Genomic DNA, 11,461 nt, shown 5'->3' with positions numbered 1-11,461 from the left:
AAATGTTCTTTTTCAGCTCTTATTGCCCATAATTCAACCAAATCAAAATAAGGTTCTGCAAGTCTATTATGGGGCAGGATCAGAATGTCAATAAACTAATTGAAAATTTTAAAGACCAGATGTTAGTAGCCCAGCGCAAATATTTCTGCTAGTTAACTGCTGCTGGGCTGTGGATTACCTGGTTCATCAGTTGGGCAATGTTTGACTTTCCTTCCTTCTTCTTCCTTCCTTCCTTCCTTTTTCTTCCTTCCTTCCTTTTCCTTCCTTCCTTCCTTCTTTTCTTCCTTTCTTCCTTCCTTTAATGTGAAAATTCATTCTGTATGACTATACATATTAGTAATCTTTTTTCAACCTTTTCAACAGATGGAGTAGGAGAAGGAGGGAAGGAGAAAATTTGGAAATGAAAGTAAAATAAAATGGAATTTGAAAAAAATAGAGAAAATTAAGTGTAGCAGATAGAACTCTGCACTTGGTCTCAGAAAGATCTGTGTTTGAGCCCAGACACTTAGTTGCTGTATGAGTGGATTGTTCACTTTTCCCAGCCTTAGTTTCCTCACCTCTATTTGGGATTAATAATAACATTTATTTCCTAAGGTTGTTGTGAGGATCAAATGAGGTATTTGTAAAGTGCTTTGCATTTGTTAAAGGCAATTTATACATGTCATCTACTATTATAATTGTCCAGGACAGCCAGTATAAGCAGCAGAGCTGGGCTTTGATCTCAGGTCCTCTGGGATGCTGGGAATACCATTTAGTGGAATATACAGTACCGCACTCAGCACGGAAAAGGCATCTTGTACCTAAAGAAGGTACTGACTCTGGAGCCGAAGACCCGAGTTCAAATACTGCTCCCTCTGATAGCCATTCCTTGTGGTTCTTTATACAAGTCACCTCACCCTGTTTGCCTCAGTTTCCTCACCTGTTAAATGAGCTGGAGAAGGAACTAGGAAACACACCATTACCTCTGACCCAAATGGGGTCGTGGAGAGTTGGACATGACTAATCAACAATAAAAATATTTATAAACAATCGGAAAGGCAAGGATTCAGTATCTAGAATGTGGAATAATAGGAATCAAGAGATGTCAGCTTTTGCTTCCTTGTCACTAGTTCTGCGACGTTGGACAAGTCATTTACTGTCCTCCCTAGGCTTCTGTTTCCTTGTCTATAAAAGAAAGTCATTGAACTGGGTCATCTTAAATGTTCTTTTCCAGCTCCTGAAGTCTGTGATTCAACCAAGTCTAAATAAGGTTCTGCAGGTCTATTATGGGGCAGGACAGAAGGGCAATAAACTAACTGAAGATTTAAAAGACCAGATGTTAGTAGTCCAGTGCAACTCTAGTTAACTGCAAGTGGGCTGCAGGTTACCTGGCTCATCAGTTGGGCAATGTTTGACCTTTCCCAGTCTTCTACATGGGTCTTTCCATAGACTCCCCCACAAACATTATCTCTCCCCAATATTAGGAGGGCTCTTCTTGTATCTAACATCCTTCATTTATTTATTTATCCACTCACTTATTTATTACTCACTCATTTATTTATTTGTTTGTTCATCCATCCATCTCTCTCTCTCTCTCTCTCTGACTCTTCTCTCTCTCTGCCTCTGTCTCTTTCTGTCTCTATGTGTCTGTCTCTCTGTCTCTCTCCATTCTTGTCTCTGTCTCTCTGTCTCTCTGTCTGTCTCTGTCTCTGTCTCTCTTTCTCTCTCTCTCTCTCTCTGTCTCTCTCTCTCTTTCTCTCTCTCTCTCTCTCTCTCTCTCTCTCTCTCTCTCTCTCTCTCACACACACACACACACACACACACACACACACACACACTATCAACACACGATTTCCTGACCATCCTTGTTTTCTGGCCTTTTGTTTCCTTTGATTTGTTACTTAATCTTTGCCTGCCTCAGTTTTCTCAATTCTAAAATGGGGACAATGACAACACTCACTTCCCAAGGTGGTTGTGAGGACCTATTGACATAATGTTTGTAAAGAGCTTAGCAGATATTGGGATTATATCCCAAAGAAATACTAAAGAGCGGAAAGGGACCTGTATGTGCCAAAATGTTTGTGGCAGCCCTTTTTGTAGTGGCTAGAAACTGGAAGATGAATGGATGCCCATCCATTGGAGAATGGTTGGGTAAATTATGGTATATGAAGTTTATGGAATATTATTGTTCTGTAAGAAATGACCAACAGGAGGAATACAGAGAGGCTTGGAGAGACTTACATCAACTGATGCTGAATGAAATGAGCAGAACCAGAAGATCACTGTACACTTCAATAACAATACTGTATGAGGATGTATTCTGATGGAAGTGGAAATCTTCAACATAAAGAAGATACAACTCACTTCCAGTTGATCAATGATGGACAGAAATAACTACACCCAGAGAAGGAACACTGGGAAGTGAATGTAAACTGTTAGCACTACGGTCTATCTACCCAGGTTACTTATACCTTCGGAATCTAATACTTAATGTGCAACAAGAAAATGGTATTTACACACATATATTGTATCTAGGTTATATTGTAACACATGTAAAATGTATGGGATTGCCTGTCGTCGGGGGGAGGGAATGGAGGGAGGGAGGGATAATTTGAAAAAATGAATACAGGGGATAATATTATAAATTAAAAAAAAAAAGAGCTTAGCAGAGTACCTGATACATACAATGCATTAAAAAAGTGCTTGGTCCTTTCCTCCCCCCTTCACAATTTTCTCAGAATCTCTTTAGGAGTTGGTTGAGCCAAAATCATCATCACTTGCCCCATGGGTCCATGTACCCTTTACCTAAGATAATATCTCTCATTATAAGAACAGCAGGACTCCACATCAGCCTCCCTTCCTGTAATCTCTTCCCTATCAGCTCCAGTTGTCCCATATTTTTTGACCTGGCCACATCTGAAGAGACACTGGATGAATCTCAGGAGCTCCATGCACAGAGCCCAACTTTGGTTCTCTTCAGCCAAGTGGAGAGGAGAGTATGGGTGGGTGCCTTCCTCAGGACACCAGAGACATCCCGGCCTCTGGACTCTAAATCATTTGTCTGCCCAGGCTTAGGGCTTTGCAATCAATCAGTCAAAAAGCACTCTGGTAGGCTCCGGGGTTACAAAAACAGTCAGTATGGTTAATTGTGATAGCTGACATTTTAGTAGTGTTTTAAGATTGTGAAACAATGAACAAATCTTTCATTTGATCCTCACAATCAGTCTGGGAGAAAGGTGCTATTATGCCCACACAATGGGCAGAAACTGAAATAGAAGGTGGATGACTTGTCCAGGGTCAAACATACTGTCTGAGACTACATTTGAATTTAAGTCTTCCTGAGCCCAAGCCCAGCTCTCTATCCACTGCACCATCTAGCTCCCTCTGAGCCAGTCCCTGCCTTCAGGAAGCCTAAATTCCTCTGGCAAGGTGCACCTAGAAGTATATTACTCAACACTTTCCCTGTGCCAGGGACGAGAGGCACAAAGACAGAATGAATCTAATCTCAAGGAGTGAGGTTTTTTTCTTCCTAATAAGGGAGACCCAAAGTACAGCTGTCTGTCTGTTTATATGTCTCTCTGTTCCTTTGTCTCTCTGTTTCTCTGTCTCTCTTTCTTACTCTGTCTCTCCCTCTGTTTTTCTCTGCTTCTGTCTCTTTGTTTTGCTGTCTGTATTTGTCTCTGTCTCTGTCTTTGTCTCTTCGTGTCTCTGTCTCTGTATTTCTGTCTCTGTCTCTCTGTTTCTGTCTCTGTATGTTGTCTGTCTCTCAATCTGTCTGTCTCTGTGCCTATACAGACACACACACACACACACACACACACACACACACACACACACACACACTAAAAAGAGACCAAATGCAAATAAATACAAGGTCTCTAAATATAGGGTATTGTGCTAGGGAGGACAGGAGTTACTGAGGGGACTGGAAAGGCTTCCTGGAGCAGGCAAAGTCCCCCTACAGATGGAGCCTTGGGGGTGAGAATGGGGGCTCACCAATGGAGGATTTTGCTCGGGATCAGGTTTGGGGGCTCGGTGCTGGGGATAGAGAGCCATTACCTGAAGGTCCAGGGAATCTTCTCCTTTGCTCCTCAGTTGAAAACTCAGGGTAGTGTCTTAGACCCTGGTGATCAGTTAGTGAGGTCTGCCCTGGCCCAATTGGGTGACTCTTCCCCTGGGGTCCCAGAACCTGTCCTAGGTGTGTTTTGGCTGAGAGATCTCACCTGGCTTTGTGACCCGGAGGAGCTCAGACACTGCACTGCAAGGAACCTGCCCATCGCTGAGGGCTCCAACCACCATCACGGCATCGTAACGATCTGCAGCAGGAGGAGGTAGACAGTTGGCCCTCCCTACTGGCCCTGGACCTTCTCCCGTCCCGCAGGCCCAGGTGTTTGCTCCCTCACCTGCAGATTTTCCTTTTTTGTCCAGAACAAAGAATGGGCTTGGTCTGGGCTAGGGTGAGGCGGGGGTAAGGAGAGAGTTCTGTCAAAGGCCCAAGAGACAGTCTAAGTGGGGAACTCCCTCCATGGGGAGCTTCCCTCTGGAGACAGGTCCATGCTGTGGCTACACCACGTGGCTCCCGTCAGTGGGTTGGGTGGGTGTCAGAGATAGGGAATGAGAACTCGGGGGATGGAAGCTTAGTGTCGGCCGCTCAGGCGGAAGAGGGCTGGCGATGGAGAGACCGTACCTGCGGGGGCCGGCAGAGGTTCTGGGCCCAGGATGCAGAGGCTCAGCTGCTGGTACAAGCCCCTCCTCTTGGCCAGCTCCAGCATCTTTTTGCTGCCTTCTGTTCCATGGAGGTTGCAAAATCCTCGTTTCTGTAGCTGATGGAAACAGGTTTGTTATTGCCCCTCTCTCAGTCTAGGCCAGTGGTCCTCAAACTTTTTAAATGGGGCCCAGTTCCCTGTCCCTCAGACTGTGGAGGCCGGACTATAGTAAAACAAGAGCTCACGCTCTGTCTCCGCCCCTCAGCCCATTTGCCATAACCCGGTGGGCGCATAAACGTCCTCAGCAGCAGCATCTGGCCCATGGGCCATAGTTTCAGAACCCCTGGTCTAGACCCTCCTTAGCCCTGGAGAAAGTTCATCCTTGGATAATCCGAGTCTGTCCCTTTGGATCCCAGGGGAAGGGACTGACAGATACAGCTCTGAGGGGCCTGGAATATTCCCAGTGGCATGAGGTAGGTAGGAAGGAGTGGAACGGAGGTAGAGTAAGGAAAGGGTGAGCAGGGGGGATAAATACTGAGGACTGAGGTGGGAGAATTAGCATGGCCCAGAGCCCCTCACCTCAACAGCCACCAGTCCAGTACCACAGGCCACGTCCAGGAGCAGGGCCTCCTGGGGACTGGAGGGGAAGGCCGAGGCCAGGCAGTCCACAGCTAGGCGGGGAGCTCGGTACTCCAGAACGGCCACATCCTGTGGGACAGAAAGGTGAACCCCAAACATCAGTTTTAAGGAACTCAGTTTGCCTTTAATATGTGAAAATGTTATCAGCACTCTTAAAAATGGTATCATTACTTGGGTAGCTTAGACAAAAGCTCGGACTGAGGTAAGGATGATGGGTCAATAGTAAAAAATAAAACTGAGTCGGGAGAAGTAAAACTTTTTCAAATGTATAAGAATAAAAGTCAATCTGCTAAATGATAAGTGATCAAAAGCTACGAATGGGGAGTTCTCCAAGGAAGAAATTCAGATGATTAATAATTATGGGACACAGAGTTCTTTGAGACAATCCATCAGACTCTGCTCATCAATCCCCGGCCTTGGGGGAGCCTCCCACAACTGAGGCCGCTTGGTTCTTGACACTTTTGCAGTGGTCGGGCGGCTCTCCTAGCAGCTCACAACATGGCGGGCTCTCCTTCTGGGAATGGCCTCCAGAAACCATGGCCGTGCTCCCTCCCAGAATCCTCAGTGGGAGGCCGGGCCGGACCCTCAGAAGTCTTCGATCTCTGGATCTCCGAGCCTTCATGTTATACATGAGGAAACTGATGGAGGCCTTTAGGCGATGGTCCCCACCATGTAGAGATGAAGCTGAGACCCAGATTGGGGAAGAAGTTGGTCCCAGCCCCCACCCCCCTCCTCGGGGTTTTCTGGGGTTTTCCACCTTTCTTTTACCACATCCCACTACTGCCTGGGGGCCATCACGCTTTCTACCTGTGGCCTATAAGTTCCTCAGGCTGGTTATAAAACCAGCCTCCTTATCTCTGAATAACAGAAACACTCATCTTGGTGATAAAAGCTCAGATACCACGATTCTGCAGTTTGGACATAAAAGGAAGAAAAGATCACAATGTCCAGCAACGTCTCCAACCTTCCGCCCCGCCTCGCCTTGTTAATAAAACTGGGTAGGACCCGATGATCCAAGGCAAAAACTGCTAAGGCTTCATGACTGGGCAACAACTGGAGTTCCTGCTGGTTCTAGATGTGAAGTCTTTGAACCAAGTTCTTTTGTCTTTGTGGCTCCCAGGACAGAGCCCGAGGCACAGCGGGCATCCACACTGCTTGCTGACCCACTGATAGCCAATTAGTGCTTATTCATCGGATAACGAACCAGCCAGGGGGCTAAGCCCTGGAAATGCAGAGAAAGGCAAAATAAACAGTCTCTTAAGGATCTCACAGACTAATGGGGAGAACTATATCAAAACAACTATGCACAAATTATTATACACATACACAGGAAGATGGGTGTGCACATATGTACACACAGGGTGCATTATATTTGTACGTGTATACATGTGTGTGTGCATATATGCATTGTGTATGCATGTGGGTATTCACACGGGAAGATATAGGTTTATATGTATATACACGCAGTATGTGTGTTTATGCATGTGTATATACACATATGTGTGTGGTCATGCACACAGAGGAAGAGATAGAAGTGCATGTATACACACATGCATGTATAGGGGTATCTATGTATGTGGGTATACATAAAGGAAGATATACATTGTGTACATATACATGTAGTGTGTATATGTGTGTATATATATAGACATGTACACATGGGTATACACACGGAGAAAGATGTGTGTACATACTGTGGGTATACACACAGAGGAAGATATATGTGTGCATATGTATATATGTAGGAGTGTACAGACATATTGTGGGTATACACACAGAGAAAGATGTGTGTACACATATGTATGCACATGTATATACAGTGTGTATGGATATACATATAAATGCATACATGTATGTATATATATTTATATTGTGGGAAAGATGTGTGCACATATACATTTTTGTATACATGTATATATATGGGTATACAAGTGTGGGTATAAACACACACACACAAGAAATCTTCTTGAGTTCAGATCTGGCCTTGGACACTTACGCACTAGCTGTGTGACCCTGGGCAGTCACTTCACCCTGTCTGCCTCAGTTTCCTCATCTGTAAAATGAGCTGGAAGGGAAAAGGGAAACTACTCCAGTATCTTTGCCAAGAAAATCCCCAAGTGGGACATGAAGACTTTGGGAAGTTAAGAACAGAATGAATTCAGTCTTGGATGTCTCAGGTTGAAGATGTCTGTGGGAGATCCAGTTTGGAATATTTAATAGACAACTGGGGGTCAGCAGACAGGATGAGATATGAGAGGGCGGGGGCTGGTTTGGTCTTTGCGCCTTCGATGGCTAGCACATAGTAGGTCCTTATTAATAAATGCTTGGCCGATGGCTTCGCGTCTCATGGTTCGGTCCCGTGCCTTTGGAGACCAGGATGTGCCTGGGCTCTGGGTAAAAGTGACATGTGAAGGAGTTTAACGAGCGGCTTTCCCAGCTGACTGGAGGCAGCCTCCTCTGGGCCGTTCCGGCCGCTCCCCTCAGTTCTGCAGCTTTGGGAAGGCTCCCAGGACCCAGGGTGGATGGGGCTGGAGTCTGATTTCATCGCTCCGGCGGCTTACGCAACGAGGGCTTGTGGTTGTTTCTGTTTCTCCAGCGCACATCCCCACATCCTTGTACCTTAGTCACCCTGTTTACTTCCTACAGCCCTGAAAAACCGGTACGATTTGTCTGAACCTCTGAGTTCATTCTGCCCTTTGGAATTTCTACCTTTTTATTTTTTATCCTAACTGCGATCAGCAATGATAGCACTTCCAGGGCACTGATTGGTGCCTGACGCTGTTATCTGTGTGTGGGGGTGTCTTAAAAATTGCCTCTGCTATTATGTGTGATTTTGCACGAGATTTCCTCTCGGTTTCCTCCTGTGAAACAAAGGGGAGAATGAAATCTCCCTGACGTGTGGCCCACCTCGAGCATCCCCATCTCGGGTGCGGCCCTTCCGAGCGGGGATTCTGCCCGGCCCGAAGGCTTCGGGGCTGGAACGGGGGTGACGCGTCCCACAGTTGGGAACACCAGATGCCAGGTTGGCCTTCATTTGGAAACGTCCGTAGATATTCAGACTGTGATCATGTTTTGTTGAAATGTCCTGAGTTTTCAATAGGCATTCAACAAACATTTAGTAAGCACCTGCTGTGTACATGCAACTTTGGGGAGCTTTGGTGCAGCACCCTCCTTCCCCAAGCCGGGCCTGTTTTCCCTTAAGGGGAAGTTTCTTTTGACATCATCATTCTCCTTCCATTTGCTCCCAGCAGCCTTCATGCTCCCGAAACCCACCGGGTCCATCCCCTCTGTCAGGCTGCAGGGTCTCTGAAAGCAAGGGCTGTGTTGCCCCCTCAGAGACTCCCTAAATGCAGGGGCTGCTTCTCCTCCACCAGACCAGGGGCTCCTGGGGCAGGCTCTGATCCTATTTTCTTGAGGGATCTGAGGAGAAAAACTCTCCCCATTCTCTTTAGAACAGCTTGGGAAATGCACAGGTGCGTGCGTGTGTGTGTGTGAGTGTGTGTGTGTGTGTGAGTGTGTGTGTGTGTGTGAGTGTGTGTGTGTGTGTGAGTGTGTGTGTGTGAGTGTGTGTGTGTGTGTGAGTGTGTGTGTGAGTGTGTGTCTGTGTATGTGTGTCTGTGCGTGTGTGTGTGTGTGTGTAAGGTGTGCTTGTGCATGGGGCCAGAGGGAGAGGAAGTGGCCCAGTCACCTGGTCATAGTCAGAAGCCCACCCGTCGTAGAAGTGGATTTTTTGGCTCAGGTCAGTGATGCCGTGGGAGGCGCCGATCCGGTCTTTCACCTGAGACAGGCTCCTTTCGGGGGACGCCATCTTCCTGAGGGATAAAAGGTCCCCTTCCACTTTAGAACCCCGGAGCCCTGGGGAGAGATGGTCTGCCCCAGCCCCAGCTCTTCCCCAGTGTCCCCCTCCCCGGGGCGCTCAGACCCACAGCTGGGACAGTCGGTGCATCGTTGCGGGTGAGATTTAGGGAATGAAAAAGCAGCTCAAGAATCCCTGGGCGGACCCGCTCACCTCCGGGCAGATCCTTGAGGGTGCTGACCGTCATGGGTGAGAAGGGTAAATGGGATGACGGCGGGCTGTGTTGCACAGAGAACACGGGATTTAAACCTCCCAGGCCTAGAGGCGACTCCTGACTCTCCCTCGTGGTTTTGTGGGTGGGAGCCCTTCCCTTTCTGGGCCTCCTAGGTGCCTAGTTGGGTCGGACCGGACTCCCCCTGAGGCCCCATCTGCTCCCACTGCCCTGGTCCTCCGCCATCCTGCTGACAAGGCCGGGCACAATCCCCCAGGATGTGAGGAGGATGTGAGCCCGTCGGTGCTCCCAGGTCTGGTTGGGTGAGAATGTTTGACCCTCAGGATCATTTTCTGTGCCTTTGTCTCCCCTCCTGTCTCTTTCCTGGCTCCATCACTCTCATTGTCCCTGGTCTGGGGGCGGCCTCCAAGGTCTCTGCCCTTTTCCTCAGGGCCCAGGTGAGAGGCAAGGACCAGAGGCCTTGGCCCAGCCTCCACACCAGCTCCCTCTCCTCTGTCCCAGTGTTGTGGGGCCTCCGACACCCAGGGAATCACGTCCGTCCTCCAGGGCCCTCTGCTCCTCTTCCTTCCCTCCCTCACCTTCCTCTCCTCTTTCCCCGGCCCGGCCAGGCTGTTCTCGGACCCCGCACTGCCCGGCCCCTCCTCCTTCTGCCCAGCTGGAGCGCTTCCTCTAAAGCCCATCTGAAGGCCTCTTCCAAGAAGCCTCGGGGAAGTGTGTGATGGAGGAGGAGGTCAGGACCCATTCCTTTTACATTTCCTGGCTGGCAGAAGCGGCTTTGGGGGGGCCCCCAGAGGTGCGGGGAATCGAGGGGGGGGACCTACTTACCTCTTCCCCGGCCCAACCAGCGGGGGTGGAGCAGGAGGGTCCAGAGGGGCAATGGTCAGCGCAGATGGGGGCGGGGAGGGGGGAGGAGGAGTGGAGGCCAAGCGGTCCCTTCCCCCTCTCCTCCCCGGCCCCTTCTTCCCTTTGAAAGCTGATTGGTCCTTCGTTGAAAAATGCCCACCAATCCGCTGAAAGGCTCTCTCTCCTCCCTCCCAAGCTCACAACGTTGGTTTATGATTGACCTTTCCCTTCTTTCCCTTCGCCCCTAAAGCCTTCAAGTAATCTGAGCCTTCAGTCCAGATCCCCTAGAACTTCATCCCTGCCGCGGAGCAGGTGACTCCCCTAAAGGTGAGCCTCCTCTCCACCAGCGGTACGCCTGTCTTTCTTGAGCATCCAAAATCAATTTTATGTATTTTATTGAATACTTCCTGGCTACATTTAAATGTTAGCAGAATTTAAAACCAATTTGAGTTCTGAATCGTCTCCCTCTCTCCTGCCCCTCACCCACCCCTTAAGAAGGCAAGCAACTGATCCTACAAGGGAAGTCATGCAAAACTTATTTCCATGTTAGACACGTTGCAAACACACATACACACGGGCAAGAAACATTTTTTTAAATTAAAAAAATTAAATAGGGGGCAGCTAGGGGGCGCAGTGGGTAGAGCACCAGCCCTGAATTCAGGAGGACCAGAGTTCAAATCTGGTCTCAGACACTTAACACTTCCTGGCTGTGTGACCCTGGGCAAGTCACTTAACCCCAGCCTCAAAAAAAAAAAAAAAAAAAAAAAAAGTAAATAAAAAAAATTCGATCTATACTCAAAATTCAGCTGTTCTCTCTCAGGTTTCCATCATGTGCCCTTTGGAATCGCCTTGGATCATTGTCTCCGATGGAGGAGCTCAGGCTTTCCCCATTGGTCACTGTTACTCTCATATTTGTGTCAGCTCATGGGGGTCTCAGGGTTTTCTGACAGCATCCCACTTGACAGTTCCCATAGCACAGCAGCCTCCCGCTACAATCACATGCAGCTTATTCATTCACTTGTTGGGCATCCCCTTGGTTTCCAATTCTTCACCACCACAAAAAAGCACCATCTTGCAAGCGGGGCCCAGTCCAGCCCGGAGCCCCCACTCCTGACGCTCAGCAGCCAAGGCTGCATTAATGACACCGAGCTCAGTGTGTGGGGCCTGGCCCTGAGCTTCCTCTCACGACTGAGCCCCGTCTCCCCGGTGACCGCTCCCTAGGGAGGGAATTTTCATCTTCTACCAACCTCTGACTCCAAGCCTCCG

At 48.5% G+C, this 11,461-nt stretch overlaps 1 protein-coding gene across 2 annotated transcripts in view; it reads right to left on the bottom strand.

The window, feature by feature from the left end:
* Positions 1-10,328, bottom strand: part of METTL27 (methyltransferase like 27) — an 11,271-nt gene extending 943 nt beyond the window's left edge. The window contains exons 1-6 of one of the 2 annotated variants that reach the window (XM_074264068.1): positions 10,178-10,321; positions 9,334-9,398; positions 9,013-9,136; positions 5,265-5,393; positions 4,667-4,802; positions 4,204-4,295 (exon numbers count right to left, since the gene is read on the bottom strand). In XM_074264068.1, the coding sequence (XP_074120169.1) occupies positions 4,204-4,295; positions 4,667-4,802; positions 5,265-5,393; positions 9,013-9,132 (477 nt within the window). In that variant the 5' untranslated portion in view covers positions 9,133-9,136; positions 9,334-9,398; positions 10,178-10,321. Of the gene's footprint in view, positions 1-4,203; positions 4,296-4,666; positions 4,803-5,264; positions 5,394-9,012; positions 9,137-9,333; positions 9,399-10,177 lie in introns of both variants that reach the window. The other variant, XM_074264066.1, reaches the window with a different exon arrangement.
* Between the last annotated feature and the right edge of the window lie 1,133 nt (positions 10,329-11,461).

This window comes from Sminthopsis crassicaudata, chromosome 4 (assembly GCF_048593235.1).
Source record: "Sminthopsis crassicaudata isolate SCR6 chromosome 4, ASM4859323v1, whole genome shotgun sequence".
In the NCBI taxonomy this organism is placed as follows: domain Eukaryota; kingdom Metazoa; phylum Chordata; class Mammalia; order Dasyuromorphia; family Dasyuridae; genus Sminthopsis; species Sminthopsis crassicaudata.
The sequence above is the reverse complement of the archived record's forward strand: the minus strand, read 5'-3'. Positions and strand labels throughout refer to the sequence as shown.